This window comes from Bufo gargarizans, unplaced genomic scaffold (genome assembly GCF_014858855.1).
Source record: "Bufo gargarizans isolate SCDJY-AF-19 unplaced genomic scaffold, ASM1485885v1 original_scaffold_1446_pilon, whole genome shotgun sequence".
Taxonomy (NCBI): Eukaryota; Metazoa; Chordata; class Amphibia; order Anura; family Bufonidae; genus Bufo; species Bufo gargarizans.
The window spans coordinates 182397-204949 of record NW_025334360.1 but is presented as its reverse complement, the minus strand read 5'-3'; the positions used below and the strand labels follow the sequence as shown (position 1 = coordinate 204949).

Sequence of the window (22553 nt, the reverse complement as noted above, 5' to 3'; positions counted from 1 at the left end):
CTCCCTCTAGTGGTGGCTGCAGGCAGCCAGTCTATAGCTACAATGTGAAGGGCATTGGGATTAAAAATTATATAGAGGAGAATTATAAATCATTTTTCTGGTGTATATACATGAAAAATAACGTGTTCAGACTGAGCGCCATATTTATGAAGTCAGTGTGGCTGAGGCTTCAGTGAGGCACAGAGCGCTGCTTTCTGACCTGGCATCTAAGTCTAAGACAGATTCATCCCCAGGGTGTTATACACTGCAGGGAGGAGATACCGGCACTCCGCATGCATGGTGCATCAGTATTAACAGAGCTCCCCTATAAACATCTGCTAGTTTGTCGGACCGCAGGCCGTGGAGGGGACACATTACGTTTTGCTATGGGCCCTATTTCTGTGTGTGTACTTGAGGTGTAGTAGAGCTAAACCTGATACCCCCGCCAGACTGTTTGGTCAGTGTTTGATCAGTGATTTCCATCAGAGATTGTGAACCAAAACCAGAAGTAGAGCCTACACAGGGATAAAGGGGAAGGGGGATTCATCAAAACTGGTGTAATGGAAAACTGGCTTAGTTGTCCATTGCAAACAAACATTTTACACGCTTAATTTTTCAGAGTGGAAAGTAAAAGGTGGAATCTGATTGGTTGCTATGGGCAACTAAGCCAGTTCTACTTTACACCAGTTTTGATAAAACCTGTTAGGCCGTTTTCATTCAATCAGTGTTTGGTCAGTGTTTGGTCAGTGATTCCCATTAGCGATTGTGAGCCAAAACAAGAAGTGGAGCCTACACAGATATAAGGTATAATGGAAGGATCTGCACCTGTTCTGTGTTTTTAACCTGCGCTGTGTTTGGCTGACAATCACTGATGGAAATCACTGATAAAACTCTGATTAAACACTGACCAAATACTGACTGTGTGAAAGCAGCCTTAATATCTGCCATGAGGCCCGCTCACATATAGGGACACCACTGTCACTGAGATTACTTGAATCACACTCATAAGATGCTCTGTAGAAGCAGAAACTGCTCTTTGTATCTTATGATTGGACAGAATTGTTAATGTCTGTGTGTTATATCTTGGCAAAATAAAAGTTTTCTCTTGAATGTGATTGGTCAGTTGCTGGTCACATGACCAGGGCAATTGTGATGATTACATTTGACTGTCAGTGAGTGACAGTTAGAAGTGACAGTTGGAAGTGACAGGCGACGGAGGAGGACATGTCTGCTGGACGTAAGCAGAGCGACAAAATGGATGCGGAGGAAGAAAAGGAGACGGGAGGAGTGAAGAGAAGAAGACCGACCATGGACTCATCGGCTGATGGGAGGAAGTCTTCAGTGAAGAGGACAAAACAACCGGTCCAGAAGAAAGAAGAGGAGATCCAGAAGATGGGAGCCAAGAAGAGAGCAGCCATCTTCAGCTCAGGAAGTGGGGCCAAGAAGTACAAGAAAGTTGAAGAAGGCCAGAAGAAAGAAGATGTAGAGGACGAGCAGGGAGGCTCAGGTAGATAATGTACATGTGATCAGTATGGGGAGCCATACAATTATACCCACTGGACACACAGCTCATGTCTAATGCTGCTCTGTCACCTGGAATGATTGTATGATGGGAAATGGCCGAACACTGATGGAAATGATGTCTTCTCCTCTTATGTTGTCCTGTGATAGGCTGGGGTTACATGGGGGGTGGGGGGGGGGGGGGTGATGTGTTTTTGAGCATATTGGAAAAACTGAATGGGGGAGATTTTAAACTGATGTAAAGGAAAACTAGCTTTGTTGCCCGTAGCAACCAATCAGATTACAACTTTCATTTTCCAAAGGAACTCTGCAAAATGAAAGGTGGAATCTGATTGGTTGCTATGGGCAACTGAGACAGTTTTCCTTTACACCAGTTTTGATAAATCTTTCCCAATGTGTTTTTACAGCTGCATTACCTGAAAACAAACTTTAGGGAGACTTTTCAAAACGATTGCAAATATAAATGGTCTTAGTTGTCCATAGCAACCAGTCAGATTGATCCTTTCAGTTTCACAAGGAGCTCTGCAACATGGAAACTGATTGGTTGCTATGGACAACTAAGTCAGTTTTCCTTTGCACCATTTTTTTCATAGTACATTGTTATTGAGTATTTTCATGTTATAAGGTAACAAACATTAAGTAAGTTTGTCACATATAATGTAAATTGTATGTTTTTGTATCTCGTACAATAAAGGATTTTCTTTCTCTGTGTGGTGGTTATTATTAGTATAAAGTATATATAGAGAGAAGTATAAGTAAGATATAGTAACAGATGGAATAACAAGTAGTCGTTATTTAGTATTTATTTTTGGAGGTCTATAGGAGTAAAAATTTGAAAAGATGTCTTTGACCCAAAAAACGCACTTCAAGGGTGAAAAAACATTACTACAAAAAACAAGGAAACGCCATAGGAATTTGTTAAGTCTGTTTTCACCATACTAAACTGTTAACAGAGCTAAATAGGCACTGGGGACAGCAGGATAAACATAACTATTGTGGAGCTTTTACCATCAGGAGCAGTGTCAGTAGGAGCACTGGAGGCGGAGCCTAACTATGACGTGCACCCTGCACTTAGCTGCTTCACAGCCTCTCCTCTCTGAGTGATAGCTGTAGTAGTCTCCTGGTTGGATGCTACAGCTGTCACTCAGAACAGAGGGGAGGGGCTATAAAATGGTTTAATGCAGAGAGCACTTCACAGTCAAGCTCCGTCTCCAATCTACTTGAAGGGGTTGTGTCACCTGAGACATTGGTGGCATATCACTTATATATACCACCAATGTCAGATAGGTGTGGGTCTTACCTCTGGGCAAGAGCATACCGCGCTAGCATGGCCGCCCCCCCATTGCTTTTACCGGGAACTGAAAATTAACGGCATACAGGAAATGGTGTAACGGAAAAATAAATAAAGAGTCAATTAGCCAATTTTTTTTCACTTCAACTACCCAATAATTTTTTTATAAAAAATTATCAAAAAGTCGCACACACTTAAGATTGGTATCACTGAAAAGAACAGATCGTCCCGCAAAAATGGAGCCCTCACACAGCCCAGTACACATAAATACAAAAAAGTTATAGGGGTCAGAATATGGTGATCATTTTTTTTTCCCCTCAAAGGTTTTAATTTTTTTCAGTATTAAAGCGCAAGAATAAATATGCAACTGTGATATCGCTGTGACATTACTGACCTAGAGAATTAAGGTCAATTTTACCGCATAGTGTACAGTGTAATAAAAAATATGTAAACCTTTATCAGAATTTGGTTTTCCCCAATTTTATCCAATTTGGATTTTTTGGGCTGTTTATTTTTATATTATGGGCGTTTTCGCACATTGTGACACCCATGATGTGTATTTTTTACATTTTTTTCGTTCTTTTATTTTAATTTTGGGAAAAGAGGGGTAATTCGAATTTTTTTGTTTTTTCAGTTATTTATTTTTAACTTTTATCTTTTTTATAGTTCCCATAGGGAAGTATAACATGCAATCATTGGATTGCTATTTTTATAGACTCCAATACACTAGCATTGGAGTCTATTAGAAAATGTCTTGTTTCCTATGGAGTCCTACTACATACAAGGACTCCATAGGAAATACTATGCAGCAGCCTCCTGTCATTCACAAAGACAAGGGCTGCTGCGCACAAGCTCCAGCTCTTCCGATTGCCACACGGGGGAGCCGGAAAACCACAGAAAGTGTGTATTTTCAGGATTGACCACAGCATCTGAGGGGTTAAATGTCCACGATTGGCATTACTGCCGGTTGCGGACATCAGCTGCCGATGTATGCTATAAGAAGCAGGTGGCCACCCGTGGCTATGGAGCCGACAGCGCTCATGAGCAGACGCCATCTTTAAAGACCCAGAAAGTGCCATACTATTACGACGCTAGTCTTCAAAGCGTTAAAATAAAACCAAGGAGTCTAGTCATGCAACGAAGATAACACTGTGGTAAATTTGGCGCATCTTCAGATTGCCTTAATCGGTCCACATTAGAGGCAGGATTAGTAAATCTGCCCCGTGTAATTCCTCTAATTATTCTCCTCCTAGGAAGCAGCGGTGTTCGGCCAACCGGCTCCAGCAGCACAGTCTCCGATAACATCAGAAGGAGATTATTATTCCATCATGTGCTCGGCCGGGGAAGTTTTGGAACGGTCATGCTGGCGGAAGATCCATCTACCCGCAAACACTTTGCTGTTAAGATCATCAGCAAAAGAGCCCTGCTTGCTGAAGGTGATGATGAGTCTGTGATGGTGGAGCGACGAGTTTTCCAGCTGGCATCTGGGAGTCCTTTCCTTGTCCACGCAGACTTTGCATTTCAGACCAAGGTAGAGTATGGACTACAGCATATTAGGAAATGCCATTATGTGTACCACGTCCTTCACTGACTCATGGGCCCCAATGATCTCATCTTCTGACAACATAGCATATGGGTACCTCAGTCTATAACATACATGTCATGTAAATGGGATAATGTACCCCTACTGTAAAAAAAATATTACCAGTCACCCAAGGTGTGCCATGGCCTAAAGTGACTACTGATATTATTAATATGGTCGGGCCACATTGATCCTATTTTTGCCAAAATGTCTAAAATAAAAGTTGGCCTTGTCATCTATAGCAGTGGTTCTCAATCTTTTCACACCAAGTTTAAGGATTTGTGGTGTCAGTCAGGGGGGAGCGAATCAAGCTTCGGATCCAAGATCCAAAGTTGACTTGTTCCAAAACTTATTTTTAATCCTGTACCGGGACCTGTCTCTGTACACCATAAAAATGTATGTGATTTGGTGAGGCAGAGATGGGTAAGTCCAAAGTTGCTTGAAACTTTGGTGAATAACATCGGGCTTTGATTCTATGACTTTAAGAACAATTTTAACCAGGAATTCAGTATCAACATTATAAAACTACCAGAAAGTGCATTCACTGTATAACTTCCTACGCAGAAATGAGCTCCCCCTAGTGGTGGTTGCAAGATTACAGTTTTGAATTATATTCACTGTATGAAGGGAAACTGGACAGAACAATTTGGGGTAAAGATCAATGCACTTATGTCTGGATACTTAAGAAATATGGTATTCAGAATGAGCCCCATATTTATGAAAAAACCGCTCCCATTATTTTAGAAGTAAAGGCAAAGATCAATTGGTTTCTTTGTATCTAAAAAAAACATTGTGCAAGGAAAAATGGTTTAATGAGTCTGTGAAAAAATGCGAACAGCAATACGGACAGTATGTATTTGTATTTTGTGGATCTGCAATTTGCGAACCGCAAAATACATATGGTTGTGTGAATGTAGCCTTATACTTCCTGCAAAAGTAACTTACGGCAGGCGACTTCTATAGGAACATATATGTGGTGACTATAGAGCTCCACTGATCTCTGTATAATGGTCAGGTTCTGACATCAGCATGTGATGTTATATATATATACATATATGTATATATATATACATATTTCTGTGGTTAAGTGTCATATTAACCCCAACGTCTCATATGGTCACCAACTAGAACTTAACTAATAAAACGAGTACAGTTATACTGCCCTATAGTACCATGTGTAGCAATATAGCTGTATGTCTGTTCTGTGTAACAGCTGCATGTGCTGCTCGGCCTGGAGTACATGAGCTGCGGGGACTTTTACACCTACCTACTGATGAAGGACCAGCTTGACATCCCCAGTGCAAGGTAAAGGTTTCTATTAACTACAAATCTGATCAGAACTGTATATGAGATATAAGATTGTCTCTCTTCATATCTGTGTTGTTTTATGTGCATTTAGGGTTCTAGAATTTTCTGTGGTAACAATAGTGTAGACTGCGGCCATATTCTAGTCACCAGAACCTCATCAGAAGCCTGACTGACCCATTATTAGTCACTGGGGTCTGACAGGATTTGTTGTGTGTTCTGTGGACAATCATCTATGGAGCAGAAGAAATATCTTAGCACTTCTTATATTATCCCAGGATGTTACACTCGTTCATTGTCTTTCTGTCAGATTCTATGCCGCTGAACTCGTCTGTGGAATCCAATTCCTGCACTCAAAGGGCGTCATCCACAGGTAATTACACTTTAATTGTCTGTTCCAGGGTTCACCCTAAAGTCTAACATCGAAATCAGCCATTTGTCAAAGATATCTAATTGTAGGATCAACTCTCCAACAAATAATTGTTTTATATTTAACAGAGACCTGAAGCCCGAGAACATCTTGGTGGCTGAAACGGGCCATGTAAAGATCACTGATTTCGGTCTTGCACTTGTCAACATGCATGGAGACCGAACAGCCACCTCATACGCTGGAACAATCGGCTACATAGCTCCTGAGGTGACCAGAATAGAGATTTTCCATATTGTAATTGTATTAGTCATCATGGATCATACACATGGCCCGACATATGCCCATTACAGTTAGAGATTATCAAATCTTAGTGTATTACATAATCACCCGGATTATTATAGTGATAACTCAGCATGGTGACATCAGATGTAGAACATGTTGACCAATTCAGTATCTACTCTCTTTCTCCTGATAGATGCTGGCTAGGAAGGAGTACAACGCCGGAGTAGACTGGTATTCTTTCGGTGTCATCTTGAAAGAAATGGTTACCAGTGATTGTGCGTACCATCAGACAATCGATGATGCATCCTCCGGCATTAAGAACATCATTAGAAAGGTCAGTAGTCATACAAGGTATTAGTACTACGGTTTATACAGTGATGGCTGTGAGCATGGTTTATTGGCTGTATATCTATTTATGGGTTTTTATTTGATAATTTTTAGCTCCTTCGGAAAGATCCTGCCAGACGCTTAGGAGTTAATGGTAACATCAGAAAGCACCGATTCTTCCAGCGTATGGACTGGCTCTCTGTGGAAGCCCTAGAGTTGCCTCCACCATACACACCTGAGGTAAGTACATAACCAAATGTTCTATTACAGGCTGCAGAACTGTTTCTTTATAAGAGAAGCACTGATAGGAAGAGGACATTCATTGTAATCTTGAAGTTGTTGAGTATCACTGGTGGCACTAATGCTGGAAAGATAATAACATCTAGAGCTGCTGTTCCACCTATGGTGTAATCTAATTGCCCAATTAAAAAAAAAGGAGTGCTATCAAAAGACATAATCCTAATATTATAATTCTGTCTTGTTATAGCCAACTGAACCTCATCATCGTCCTAGACCATTCCACCTGGACAAACTGGAGGCAGCAGAGGTCAGAACACCTATTTCAGCAGCGGACCAGGCCTTGTTCGAGGGATTTTCTTTTTGTCAACTTGGAAACCCTTGATGAAACACCAGCTCCATAGTCACCGGAGCAAGCTGCCCCCCTGAGCCTCTGGAAGAGGAAGATAAGTGAAGAAGAGAAGGCTGGACATCACTGCAGAGATCTACAAGCAAGTCCTGCAGGAATGAAGAGGAGGAGAATGAAGCACCTTGCTGCGTCTGGCCCCACATTCCAGAAGAAAGAAGAATCCTAAGAAGAACAAAGGCAAGGATCACCTCCAAATATATAATAAGATAAGTTATGGTAAGTAAGGTAAGTATAGGTAAGTATAGTTTATAAATATTCATAGTTAATAGAATTCAAAAAACACAAAAAACAAAAAAAAATGTAGTATTATAGTTTTTTTTTATGATTTAGACTGTGTACTGGTAAATTCAGCCATGCCATCTGATGTGAATACAACCTCACTTGCAGATGGTGTGACCATAGGGGATGTCATGGCTGTACATTACCACTTCCACCACCTTGGCCATTGGGTAGAGCAGTAGTTTAAGGTACTTCCCTTAAATTCTGCTGACATATACACAATGCACTTTTTTACATTCAGGGTGATATGTGGATTTTTTAAAAACAGAACAGCGTAAATTTCCAATGGGTTAAACTGGAGATTCGCTTTAAGATGAATATAAGCTACATATAAGTAAATGGTAAGATATGGCTGAGATCAGAATACCCATTGTATGAGGCGGGCAGAGGAGGCCGGGATTACAGAAGCTGCCATGTAGATTGTGCTACTCTGTTATAGTAACTACCATAGAGGTGAATAAGAACTAGGACACAGCTCAGTATAGCAGCCATGATATTTCCATAGCTCTGGAGATACAGAAACAGTGTAACACAACCCGCTCTGCTGCTTCAGTAACCCTGCCCGTCTCTGGCCTCTGCATACAACCGGTATTTCCATCTTAGCCATGAATGGGCCAGACGGGAATACCCCTTCAAAGGGCATCTGTCAGCAGATTTGTACCCATGAAACTGGCTGACCTTTTGCATGTGCGCTTGGCAGCTGAAGGCATCTGTGTTGGTCCCATGTTTGGTCCCATATTTTAATATATGAAAATGAACATGGTACCAACACAGATGCCTTCAGCTGCCAGGCGCACATGTAACAGGTCAGCAAGTGTCATAGGTGCAAATCTGCTGACAGATGCCCTTTAAATATAATGTAGACTGAAGTAATATAGGTAATTAACAGTCATAGATGAGAAAGATAAACCATCATATGTACTGTAGAAGCAGAACGTAGACATGTTCTGGTACATATTAGATACACCATAGGGGTAAGGCTGATAATAGAAAGGAATAAGTTAGGTGTAACAGAGGGTAAGACATGGAGAAGGGAGATAACGGAGGTCTGAACAGCTTAGATATAAAATGGGGTAGATATTAGATAGACATTAGATGAATAAGTTAGATATAATGTGTACCTGCAGGTTTTCAAAACTATGATATGTCATAGTGACATAGTGATCGCTGGGGTCTGAGTGCTGAGACCCCCACCGATCACTAGGACGAGTTGTTACCGTTGTTTCTCCTCAGAAATGAAGACGGCCTCATTGGATTTCTACTGACGCCATCTTCATTACCGTGTTCAGCAGTGAGGAGAAATGGCGCTAACTCCTCGTTTTACCATCAGTGGGGGATCTCAGCACTCAGACCCCCATGATCAAAACCTTTGATATGAAACTGTGACACATTAAAAGTTTTGAAAAAGTGCATTTATTCTTTAAGACAAAATAGTCATTAGATACATATAATAGGGGCAAAAAAAATAAAAAAAATAATAAATAAAAAAAATATAGCACAATTATAGGATCGGGATAGGATAAGAATAGGTTATCAGATATAAGAGAGAAGTAACTGACATATGAGATAGTGAACTGATAAGTGTAGGGTTAATATAACTTTCACACCAGCATTTTTGCTGGATCCGACATGGATCAGCAAAAACACTTCCGTCATGATAATACAATCATCTGCATCCGCTATGAACGGATCCATTTGTATTATCTTTAAAATCGCCATGACGGATCCATCATGAACACCATTAAAAGTCAATGGGGGACGGATCCGTTTTCTATTGTATCTGCGAAAAATGATCCGTTCTTATTGACTTACATTGTGAGTCATGACGGATCCGTCTTGCTACGAGCCACATCGCAGACAGAAACACGCTGCTTGCAGCGTTATTCTGTCCGCAATGGGGACGCAACCAAACTCTGTTTCATTCAGTTCAGTTTTGTCTCTATTGACAATGAATAGGGACAAAAAGGAAGCGTTTTCCTATGACGGATCTGAATAGCGGAGAGGGAAAGCTCAGATGTGAAAGTAGCCATAGTTATCAGGTGTTAGTATAAGGTAAAGGGGTATTCCCACCTTATACATTTATGGTATTTCCAAACCTCTTCATTGACTCCTAATGGGACAAGGGACCCTCATTCTCTCCATAGATGAGGTTCTCAGAGGTGAGAACAGCACATATCAGGCTGTAGGTATGCCATAAATGTTTAAGATAGGAATTGTCACTTAATGATAAGGTAGAAAGATAAGAAAGATAGAAGATGTATTAGAGATTAGATAAAGGGGAGCCATAATCAGGTCCTGTTCCACAGACGGATGATAAAGAACAAGCGTTAGCTCCACTGTTCCTGCTCCTGGTCATTGCTGTGTGTACAAAATCCTCGCTCATCGGCGATCAGATCTTTTATGTGGCATTAGAAATGTCCGTTTGTTGGCAGCACATCACCCTGTGTAAACGGCATATGCTGCCGACAAATGGACACTGTATGGGGATGAATGATCCTATTACCGATCATTTATCCCCCTACTAATGATTATTGTTGCATATAAATGTAGGTAATGAGCACCAAACAACATGGTGTAACCGATCTTTACCGGATAGAATATCTGCCAGTGTGACAGGACCTGATATATAATATAGAGATAAGTTATGTAAGATATAAGATAAGTATCATAGAGAATAAGTTACAGATAAGATAGAAGTTAAGCACTAGGTAAAAATGGCCATAGACAGAAGTTGTCACCTAAACACAGGATTGTGAATGTTTTACAATCTAACATTCCCTCCACTGCTGACAATCAGTCTGACAACATGATCCGCCATGCTTCTTATATATTAGGATTAGAATAATATTACATATAAGGGGTGACAGGGCCCCATCCAGCGCTGACACTGCAGAGAACCAGGGAGTAGCCGATCGCCAGTTGATGGGGTCAGGAAGGAATTTTTTCCCCCACAGGGGGTTATGTTTTGCCTTCCTCTGGTTCACATCTTCTTACGCAGTAAATTCTATAAAGAGTACTGGATGGTTAATTAGTCCAAATTTAATAACAGATAGGAATAAAATAATTATTTCACTCTAATTCACCGTGTCTGTGTCTTCTTTTCTGTGTGCTGTGATTCATTGTGAGATCTCCTGATCTTCCGTCATTGCCGTTCATGTTTCTACACCACAGATCTGCCTGACAATATTATTACATAACGCAGAGCTGGTTTATATCCATGTAGTAAATGGGGGGTCTCCGGGGGTACGACATGTATGAGTATTGGTGAGGTCCTAGCCAGTCAGATCAGTCATGTATGATATCTCCTGTGATTAAAAGGGTTTTACAGGAAATAAATATGAATTATTTCTCTTCTGTAAAGGTGATCAACATCTGGTCGGTAGGGGCCCGACTCCCTTCACCACCGCCGATCAGCTGTTGGAAGAGAACGCAGCGCTTGTACAAGAGTTCTGTTCTCTTCCCCGTTTACAGCTCGCCATCGACATCTCAGCGGCGATCAGTGTAATTGCAGCTCCTCCGTTCCATTCATTTCAATGGGAAGAGGTAGTTACACTCCGTCTGCTGCTTCCTATAAAGTGAATGGGGACGGAGGAGCTGCGATTAAACAGTGAAGAGAACACAGTAATCGTACGACAGGCTGATGATAGGTCATCAGTATAGGAAACTGGCCTGCACTCCGCTCTTTGAGCCGCCCAGAAGATGTATGAGTGGCCAACCAACCACACCTAAAAGAAAAAACAGTTAGCACCAAAGTAACATAGGATAACGCTGCGAACCCGCGCTGCAAACCCACTGGCGCCGTATCATGCATAACAGGCTGAGATCACAAGAATTACATACAACATCCGTATGACTGATACATTTAGCAACATTTTTTATTTTATTTTTAATTATAACAAGAGATCCGGCCTAATATACCTGGCGTAACAGGCAGACTGCCACCTGCCAATGCGCATAACTTCCGACTCCTGGCAAACCAGCTCTGGCCGCCTCCGTAGCCGCACCAATGCGAAACGAGTGGGTGCCAAAATCCTTCGGCTCAATTCCCAACTGTGACAAGCAAGCGCGAAAGACAGTTACAAACTGAAATTTAGTCAAGGGGGAGGTATCCTGGTGAGTGAAAAAATTAGCACCACCAACGCGAGACTCACCGTATACAGAGACCAAACGAACCGGACAAGCCGCACCAGGAACCTGGTGAAGAGGGATCCACGCCCCCCTGCCGAACTGGTCCGTCTTAGACCTGCGAACCCGGACCCTGACAGCCCCATTCCCACAGACCACATCCTGAAACAACAACCCACCTGGCTTCTTGCCAGAAGGAGGGAGCAATTCACCCACCTGAAGAGCTGCAAAAAAGGCCAAACTAAAACAGGCCGAGAAAAGCTTCGCTTCAAACACTGAAGTACACACCCCCGAACAAGCCTCGACCAGTCTGCATAACAGGTTAAATGAAATAGGCCGGCGACAATCCTTCGAAACATATTCCTTCTTCCAACCCTTCATAGCCTGCCTGATGATAAAATGCTTGGAGACATCAGACCAACCACAAAGGCGAAAGAAAAAGGCAACCCCAGACAACCGTCGCTGCGCAACTGGTGCAGACACACCCATGGATCTGAGTTTCAGCAACCATTCCACAGTTACCTCCAGACGGAGGGAATCCTGAGTGGAAACGTTCCTTGCACCCACCCCTGATAACCAGTCGGCCCATGCCTTACCGTGACCCCGCCGTCGCAGGAGACACTGAAGCCCCGACCAGGGACATCAGCTGGTGGCCACCAAACGCCATAGGTGCTCCGGACACTCCTTCCCGATGAGCTCCGCTTCCGGAAGCAGCTCCCGAAAAACCTGCCAACGAAAACGGGAAAGAGCATCAGCAATACTGTTATCAACACCTGGAACATGTCGAGCCCTGAAATATATATTATGCTCAAGACAACGCAATACCAAATGTCGCAACAGCGCAATCACCGGGAGAGAAGAAGATGACAGGCGGTTGATACAATGGACCACACCCAGGTTATCAGACCAGAAGCAAACGTGGTGATTCGAGAGCTCGCGACCCCAGATCTCCACAGCCACCACAATAGGAAACAATTCCAGCAACGTCAAATTCTTACAAAGGCCCTGAGAACGCCACAACTCCGGCCAGGGGGCAGAGCACCACTCCCTACCAAAAATGGTGCCAAAACCGCAGGAACCAGAAGCGTCTGAAAAAAGGGACAAAACCGAATTAGGAACCTCTTCAGAAATAATACACGTGTGACCATTGTACGAGAGCAGAAAATCCCGCCATACCCGCAAGTCGGCTTTCAGGGACCTAGTCAGGCGGACGCGGTGATTAGGAGACTGAGCCCCCCGCGTAGCCAACGACAAACGCCTGGAAAAAACCCGACCCATGGGCATGACCCGGCATGCAAAACAGAGCAGACCAAGCAATGACTGAAGCTGCTGTAGGGTAACCTTGCGCACCGCCAAAAAACCTTCTATCAAATACAACAACTTCTGCAACTTATCAAAGGGCAAACGAAAAACCATACTTACAGAATCAATTTCAATGCCCAAAAAAGACAGACACGTGACAGGACCCTCCGTTTTCTCCGCTGATATGGGAACACCAAACTTGGACATACAGGACAAAAACGTATTGAGGAGCAAAGGACAACCATCCCCCGGTCCCGGGGAAACAAACAAAAAATCGTCCAAATAGTGTATGACCGATGAGGATAACGTCTCATACCTGACCACCCATTCCAAAAAACAACCAAACATCTCAAAATAGTGGCAGGAGATCGAACACCCCATAGGAAGGCAAGTGTCATGATAAAACAAACCATCAAACGAACAACCAAGAAGATGATGACAATCCGGGTGAACAGGTAAGAGCCGAAAAGCCGATTCAATGTCTGACTTAGCCAAGAGGGCGCCCTGACCTGCCGTCCTGACCAAAGAAACCGCACGGTCAAAGGACACATATAACACTGAGGCCTCTTCAGGCAGAATAGCATCATTCACCGACGAACCCTTGGGGTGGGATAAGTGGTGTATGAGGCGAAACTTGCCAGGTTCCTTCTTGGGAACAATACCCAAAGGGGACACTCTAAGATTAGGAAACGGCAGGGACTGAAACGGCCCCTTGACTCTACCCAAAGACACCTCCTTGCTCAACTTCTCACGCAGAACTTCAGGGAGCTCCCTAGCAGATCGCAAATTGTCGGAAAAAACAGGAAACCTACTCAAGACAAAAGGAATAAAGAAACCAAACGTGAAACCAAAGCGAAGCTGGCAGGCAGCCGCCTTATTGGGGTAAATGTCTAGCCAAGGGAACATCTCTGCCACGCTCACCGGGGTCCTTAGGGTCTCCCGAACCAAGGGGCTTGAAAGGTCTAGATGTGGGGCGAGAGCACGGGTTAGCGGCGTGGTTGCCACCGCATGCCGAGCACTCGTGCTTGTACTTGCATAGGCCCGCGTATTTGCAATGGCCTTCGTTGAAAAGCCAGCACGCCCCGGGCGGCGGACGGCCACTGGCCCCTGGCCAGCACTTGCTCCGGAACCAGTGGCCGCGCTAAGAAAGGGGGGCTGCCGCTGGGACACCATGAGGCGAAGCCAGACATCAGTTGCCTTAACACCCCAACCTACGTCCGGATGTAACGCTAACCGCCGCCGGAATTCTTCATCATACCGCCACCATGCGCTACCGCCATGAGCTCTATAAGCACTGTAAATGGTATCTTGGTAGACAAATAATTCCCTGACCCATAATACACCCCAACACTGAAAAAGCTTGCAACCAGTTATTAATGGTCTTAGCGACCCTGGGCTTGCGATCAAACGGCTTGTCAGGAAAACGCCTCTCCTTATCAACCGTATGTTGATCCACCGATATGAGAGACCAAATGTCAATATATTGGTTGGACCATATTTTCTCTTTCGCAGAGTCATCCAAATGACAACCCAGGGGGCTAATACTACAAAAGAAAGAGTCTTTATATACTCCCGCTAAAACTGGGGCGCGTGACAAAGAAGGAGAAGGGGCAGGAGAAGGGGACATCTTCGCAAGCAACGCCTTAAGCAATGATTCCACATCCCCACTAACCCCCCCGCCCCCCCATGCCCCAGTATACTGGTACTCACCAGGTGCGTCGGTCGCCAGAACCGAAGAAGGACCGGGTACCGGGATCTCAGTCCGGGGTTCCGTCACTGGAGCCAGGCTGGGAGCCCTGGAGGTACGACTAGGCACCCGCCTCTTCCTTCTTGAACCCGCCGGCCGACCAGACTCCTCAGATGCGCCCGTCGATCCATCCGAAGATGACGGTGAGCGCCATCTAGAGGATCTGGAATGCCTGCTGCTGCCTGAAACCCTGGAACGGTGACGGGACTGACGCCTACGTGCATGGCGATGATACCGCCGCCTACTGTCTGAGGACGATGACGAAGATCTAGACATCTCCCTGCGCCTGCGCGACTTAACACTACCCCCAGGGGTTCGAAGCTGCAGGGGGGTCTGAGACTGCAGGGGGGTTTGCGGCTGCAGGGGGGGGGGGTGAGGCTGCAGGGGGGGGGGTGAGGCAGCAGGGGAGGCTGAGGCTGCAGAGGGAGCTGAGGCTGTAGGGGGAGTTGAGGCAGCTGGGGGGGGGGGGGTGAGATGGCAAAGGAGGGGGCGCCGCTATCACAGGGGGATCTGCCATAGAGGAAGCAGGCCCCATCAAGCCAGCCTGGCTGGCAGTCATCAAATTCGGGGCAACCCCTGAGCCGCAGGCTGAGAGGAGGGGGGTCGGTGGGGAGTCACAGGACTCGACGCTGCCTTGCGCTCCCATTATGCCCAACAAACTCGCCTGCCACGCTGCGAAACTAACTCCGGAGCGGCCGGAGATGACGACACCGGTAGGGGCGGGGCTAAAGCGCCTAGACGCGCCGAAGAAGACTCCCGGCTGGACGGCACGGCGCATGCGCGGGACCGGGAGCTCCGGTGAGTGCCTGCAGATCTATGGGAGGGCGCGGGGGGGCTGTGACCTAAACGGGTGGGAGGGCGGGTGCACCGGGTGGACCGCCGGCCTCCTTGAGAAGTAACGGCGCCGCCTGCAGCTTGCGGCAGTGCCGCCACATTCCCACCACTCGCGACAGCAGAAGGGGGCAGAGGGGAACCAAGGCTGCCCAGAAAGGAGCGCAACCAGCCCTCTCCCCCTTCCGAATAGCTCGCCATAAGGGCCTCCCTCTAAGAGGCATCCCTTGCGGTCATCTCTCTCACAGACAGCCAACCTTACCAACACGGCTTCCGCTGCAAAGAGGAAGTGCAGCAGCCGGGGAGGGGGTTATATACCCTACTAGAGGGAGGAGACATCGCTTACTCGTCCCCCTGTGACGTGACACCATACTTCCATTAACCCCTCAGGCACCTAAAAGAAACCGGCAAGGTGCTATCTATGACCCACGGCTAGGAAGGGGGAAAGGGGGACCACCAGTCCCTAAACACCCTCCCTAGGAGTCGGGCGCTTGCCAAGAGGTGACTACCAGAGTGATTACCGGAGCACCACAGGCTCTTCCAACATCTGATGTTTGCAGATAAGGATATCACTGCAGTGGAGGGAGCTGTGGTGCCTGCCGCACTATGGAGCCGGAGCCCTACTATAACAAATGCTATCTATAATTCCATTGATCAATAAATACCTGCAATAAAACCAGTCAGATCCTCTATGTGCTGGGCTGAGGAGGGAAATTGTAAAACCCTGGAGTGGTGTTACTATTCTTTCACTCCGCTACTATCTTTTATTGCTAACGCCTATGTCATCTGTGTATATATTTCCAGCAGGTCCTCCTCAAGTGTGCATTGATATTAGAGTTATGCGACTGTTTTGCTCATGTATTATGCCTGGTTCACCAGCAGGTGGCAGCATATATGGCAGAGAGAGAGAGATACTTAGATAGAATAGAACTCACCATTCCATTCTCCCCCCTTTGGGATGTAGTGGGCCAGTCCTGCTTCCTACCAGAAGGAAGGGGCAGCAGTGCTAGTGAGTCCTAGTCTAGGCTAGACAGTGCAGTGTGAGCCTGGGCACAGAAACAGCCAGACGTGCCTATAACTGCCAGTGCAGGCTAAGCTATGCTACCATTTAGGCCTTTAAATACTCACCCTATTCATTTCATTGTGTAAATGCCGTCACGGCCATCTTGATTGAAGACATCGGGTGAGATGAAGTCAATGACCATCAAATTAAAACATATTTAATTCGATCTGAATTTAAGGGAAAATTAGATTTCTAATGAAGCTGAATTTCTTCACGCTTCGTGGTAACGAATCAACTTTTTCTAAAATGGCAGTAAAAAAAACATACACACCATAATTTACTAACTGAGTGGCCAGTGGCGTACACACAATCCATGGGGCCCCGGTGCGAAACTGATCTATGGGGCCCCCTCCCCGTCGCCCCCCCCCCCCAACCTGCCTCCTAGCCCCCCCCCCCCCACTACCTCCCCTACCAGTGGTGTAACTATAGTGTTATGGGCCACAGTGCAAACATTTTTTCAAAGAACCGGCAGATTTTTTTACTAAGGGCTCTTTCCGTGCGGCTAATCCGCGGCGTGACTGAGTGCCAAGCCCCATTCTAGACAGCAGAGACACGGAGCAGTGACATGATTGACTGTGATCTTTTTACTACAAAATCACGGTGACAACTTTATGTCTCTGTGATTTTGTAGTAAAGAGATCACAGAGAGGCACGGAGCATAATCAGTCATGTTAATGCTCTGTGTCTCTGCTGTCCGGAACGGGGCTTGGCTCTCATTTACGCAGCGGATTCCTCGCACGGGATCCGCTTGTGTTAAAGAGCCCTAAGCCCAATGCATGGCTACACTCACCTAGTCCTAATAAAATCTGGTCCTACCTCATCCAGGGTGTCGCTGGCGTCGGCGTGATGTCCGCTGGATCCAGAACAAGGTCCCTGTGGTGAGAAAAAAAGAATAATCACATAAGGAAGGGATGGTGACTGCCCCTGTGAAATCACCAGCAGGGGGCGCTGTGCTGGCCTGTAAGACTGAGCCATGCCAATGTGTAGCAGGGTAATCTAGGACATTTCCCCTAAGTGCAACCACACGGTACTAATGCCAAAAGTTATGCCAAATATGTGTCCCCTTACAGTAGTAATGCCAGATTATGTGCCCCCTCACAGTATTAATGCCAGACTATGTGCCCCTCACCTAGTAACGCCAGATTATATGCCCCTTACAGTAGTAATGCCAGATTATGTGCCCCTCACAGTATTTATGCCCAGTTATGTGCCCCCTCAAAGTAAATATGCCCACATATGTGCCCCCTCAGAGTGGTTATGCCAGATTACGTGTCCTCTCACAGTAATAATGCCAGATTATGTGCCCCTTCACAGTATTTATGCCCGGTTATGTGCCCCCTCAAAGTAAATTTGCCCAGATATGTGTCCCCTCAGAGTGGTTATGCCAGATTATGTGCCCCTCACATTAGATATGCTCACATATGTGCCCCTCACATTGGTTATGCCAGATTAGGCTCCTTTCACACTAGCGTTCGTCGGTCCGCTCGTGAGCTCCGTTTGAAGGAGCTCACGAGCGGACCCGAACGCCTCCATCCAGCCCTGATGCAGTCTGAATGGAACGGATCCGCTCAGACTGCATCAGTCTGGCGGCGTTCAGCCTCCGCTCCGCTCGCCTCCGCACGGACAGGCGGACAGCTGAACGCTGCTTGCAGCGTTCAGCTGTCCGCCTGGCCGTGCGGATCCGTTCAGCCTTACAATGTAAGTCAATGGGAACGGATCCGCTTGAAGATGAGCCCATATGGCTCAATCTTCAAGCGGATCCGTCCCCCATTGACTTTACATTGAAAGTCTGAACGGATCCGCCGTCTGCATTAATATGATCGGATCCGTTCAGAACGGATCCGATCGAACGCTAGTGTGAAAGTAGCCTTACATGCCCCGTCACAGTAGTTATGCCTTCATATGTGCCCCCTCATAGTTATGCCTTTATATGTGCCCCCTCACAGTAGTTATGCCACATTAGGTACCCCCTCAAATTAGTTATGGCAGATTAGGTGCCCCTCAGTAGAGATGCCAACTTTTGTGCCCCCTCACTCTAGTTGTTCCCATCAATCCCCCCCCCCCTCTGCCCCTCTGCCCCCTGCCCCTCTGCCCCCTGCTCCCAGTCTGCAGCATTAGAAAAAAAAAATCTTACATACTTACCTTCTTCCCTGAGGAGAGTAGGCAGCTTGCCGGGTTTTTAGGTCTCCTCCCACAGTGACAGGCAGCAGCACGATCTGGGGCCAGCAGGGGGAGCTCCTGAGCTCTGAAGATCAGTGAAGCAGGGAGCAGAGAGGTTTCCCTGCTTCACTATAGAAACGGAACTGCCGGCCCTGTGTGTGTGAGTGCGTGCCCCCCCCCCTCCCCTCCCTCCCTCCCTTACTTGACCCTCCGGCCCCCCCACCCCCCATATTATACATGTAATTGTGGCATGGAGCGCTCTGATGGGGCCCGAAATTGCCACTGTACTTCATGCCGGGCCCCACCAGAGCGCTCCATTACATCCGAGTACAGCGGGAGCCCTGCCAGCGGCCTGGGGGGGGGTCCACAGGCGGCCGGGCCCCCTGGAGTGCCGGGCCCGGTCGCAACTGCGACCCCTGCGACCCTGGTATGTACGCCACTATGAGTGGCCATTGTTGCCATCTTTAATGAAGAAAACGCATAACATTTTTTTAACCCCTGATTAACCCTTGAAAGGCCTTAATGTGACTGTTGCCATCATTGTGCCTGCTACATACAGTGAAGTGTCTCAGCTCTCACACCCCCACTGATAAAAACCTTTGACATGTCACTATAACAAATGTGTAGAAAGTGCTGGAACTCTGTACTACTCTGTTATTAAAAAGTGCGGTCTTATCTTTTGTTTCTCATTTCTTTTTATATATAATTTTTGCAGGCCGCCCCTTTTAGGTTTGCAGTAGAAAAATTGCCTCATCCAAGAAGACTCCATCATCAGGACCTGCTGAGGACATTTTGTCTCTTTTGTGCCTAAATGGCTTCATAATTCCTTTTTTTGTCAGTATTCTATTCTAGTATTCTATGAGGTAGGAAATGTTGATCAGGACATCCCCCACATGTAAAGCCCTATCCAGTTTTTTTAAAAAGTGTCCTGATCAGTGTAAAAACTATAATTACACATAAAATGTTGACATTTTGATACCAGTTTCCTGACATAAAAGTCATTATAAATTCCCCCCTTTGTTATTAACCCGTTCGCTACCAGCACTTTACATGTACGGCGCTGGAGCGATAGGCAAACATGGCGCCCGTGCAGTATGCCAGACCGACAGGGGAATTATACATGAGGTCACGGTGTGAGCATTAGGTGGGCCGAGGTAAATACAGTTCTGGTTACTCACGGTTATGTCGTCCCGGGGCAGGCCTGCACAAGTGATGAGGAGAACGGCACAGGAATTCTCTGGGCACACTCTGGTGTAAGGGACACAGGCCAGATGGTGGTTCGAGGTGCCCTTGATGGTCTGTATTAATGTGCCTATGGCAAGGTCCCTTGTAGTCGTGACGCCAGTACCTTTTATGGTGGTACAACCATTTACTGTGGTGTGAACTGAGGAATTGGAGACTGAGACAAGGATGGTGCAATCCAGCTTATAACTTTTACTAAACGTTGCTCCTGTAACGGTAACATCCAAGTATAAAACAGTCTCTAATACATCCAGACATGAAATACAGTCTCTTTACGATGGACAGAGGTAAATCTGCAAGAGGTCCACTGCTTACAGGTGTGATGTCTGTCTCCCAGGCTATTAATGGTATAAGTGTTATGCTTACTGGTAGAGGACTTCTACGCTGGTCCCTGTTATCCCAGTGCAGGATAGTGAGGCTGCCGGAGGCCGGTAAATCCTTCACTTTTAACTCCAAAGGTCCTAAGACGCGTATAGCGATGGCCGTAACCCTTTGGGTCTCTGCTTCTTTACTGCTTTCTGGATTAATATCCTTTTCTGAAGCTAAACTTCTAGCTGATGTCCACTGACTCTTAGCAGAGTTCTGAGTAGGATGTGGAGCACTTCATCTCAGGGCTAAAGACTGACTACCACTTCTAAGACTGAAGACTAAGACTGAACTGCTAAGACTGACTAACTAGGCCTGAGCTGAGCTATATATAAGGGGTGTGTTGTCTCCCCCTAGTGGTAGGCTCAGTGTAATGGAATCTAACACATCTGTAGGCAGGGATAATGCATAAAGATGCACTGCAGCATAAAACAGGTTATATAAAGCATACAAGGCATAACACTACGACTTTGTAGCACCCACGTGGGTAGTGGGACACTGCGCCCGCTCGCACATGCAGGGTCGGCAGGTCTCGATTGTTTGAAACAGCAGAGACATGCCGCTAATTACCGTGACCGGCATACAAAACATACAGGGTAGGGGGTGACTTCTCAGCAACAGCAGGGTGTCGGGTTGCCGCCCTTGTGTTTGGTTTTCAGGATAATGTTCTGTATTATTCCTTTTTTTCATTTTCACGGCGCTTTATGAAATATTAAAGTGACCTCCATTGAACCCCTTCCCCTCACAGCGCTCGTACATTGTAGCGGTGAGCATCCTGCAGTGACATAACAGAGATATCAGATTCTAGCGCAGACACCCTCCTCGTTCATGCCGCCCGTGGACTGGAGGCGATAAGTGGGCATAGTTTAGTCCGGGAAATCTTATATTACCTTGTACAGCTGAATGGGTCAGAAAAGCTACATACTGATGACAACTTCCTTAGAAGTGACAGTAAGATTAAGGTCTTCTGATTTGGCTTAATCGACATGTACTAATGTATATTGTTTTAGGAATGGGCGCATCTTTTTACATGGTGCTGTGCACTCCCATACAGCTCTCCATAATGACCCCTACAAGTTATATACACACTGTGCAGTCAGTACTGACCGCAGCTTAGTGTATTATAAGTGCAGTACTGTACGGTACGTGTTCTACTGCCATCTGCATAACTTCACAGCTTCCCTGCTCCTTGTTAGCCAATGATACATACAGATACATATTTTATCTGTTTTATTTACTACGCGGTTACACGTAAAATCTGAATTCCGATGTGTTAAGGCTTATGTAGAAAGTACTGTATATAATTATGTACAACGCTGTGAAAGGAAGCTATTTATCGGCTTGTTCTCCTATACTGTACTTTGGCCCAACTCGTGTTTTTCTAATGTTCTGTAACATAATGCTTAATACAAAGGACAATGCATATTGACACGGCGGGGCTGAGCATTTAATTAACACATGTTCTAATAATGATAATAATGATAAACCCAAACCTTGGCATTGTGGCAGTAGGCAGGGGGACAATGCACACATGCCCATCTAGAGGCTGACTGGCACCGCCGGGGGACTGTATTCCTGGCACATGCCCGCTCTCGGGCTGCACTTTCCCCTGCACTTCCAGTATATCCAGTATATCTAGTGCTCAGTACATTTTCATTTGAATATTCTAACTAATACATTCTAATTTGGAATATTTCTAACACATTGAAATATCTCCTTAATGACCAGATGAAGCAAAAATTAAAAATCCTCGGGCCCTTGTCTATAAAATCTCTTGTCTTATTTAATTTTTTTTACGAACAGTGGATTTAAAACCAATGAGTTTCGGATGAAGCGTATATCATCCTCAGTCATCCAGCAGTATGAATAAGTCGTTCATAACACGTTTCCTTTTTATCCACTGTTTCTCCATGTTTTTTTTTTATTTTTTATGAGAATATGAAATTAAGCATCAATTTTTATGGACGACTGTCCGAGGATTTTTTACTTCTTGATTGCATGGTGGTAAAGCCGACAGTTTTCTTCCTATGGAGCACCATTCAAACAGGCTTTATGAAGAATGATTGAGTAATCCAGACACCAGACACTTGCAGTAAGACCTTTTATTCTGTGTTGTATTTTGGTGGCATACTGCA

At 45.6% G+C, this 22553-nt stretch overlaps 1 protein-coding gene across 1 annotated transcript; it reads left to right on the top strand.

The window, feature by feature from the left end:
• Window positions 1-1203: 1203 nt before the first annotated feature.
• On the top strand, window positions 1204-6402 carry LOC122923281 (protein kinase C delta type-like). The gene is made up of 5 exons (XM_044274065.1): window positions 1204-1486; window positions 4045-4322; window positions 5587-5678; window positions 5989-6051; window positions 6177-6402. The coding sequence occupies exons 1-5, from the start codon at window positions 1204-1206 to the stop codon at window positions 6400-6402; spliced, it is 942 nt and encodes a 313-aa protein (XP_044130000.1).
• The last annotated feature ends 16151 nt before the right edge of the window (window positions 6403-22553 follow it).

What these genes read in the sequence shown, in the direction of transcription:
- LOC122923281 (XM_044274065.1), top strand. Translation starts at nt 1,204, where the DNA reads ATGTCTGCTGGACGTAAGCAGAGCGACAAAATGGATGCGGAGGAAGAA. An exon ending in ACTTTGCATTTCAGACCAAG is followed by an intron (nt 4,323 to 5,586) that starts GTAGAGTATGGA and finishes TCTGTGTAACAG; the next exon opens with CTGCATGTGCTGCTCGGCCT. An exon ending in TCAAAGGGCGTCATCCACAG is followed by an intron (nt 6,052 to 6,176) that starts GTAATTACACTT and finishes TATATTTAACAG; the next exon opens with AGACCTGAAGCCCGAGAACA.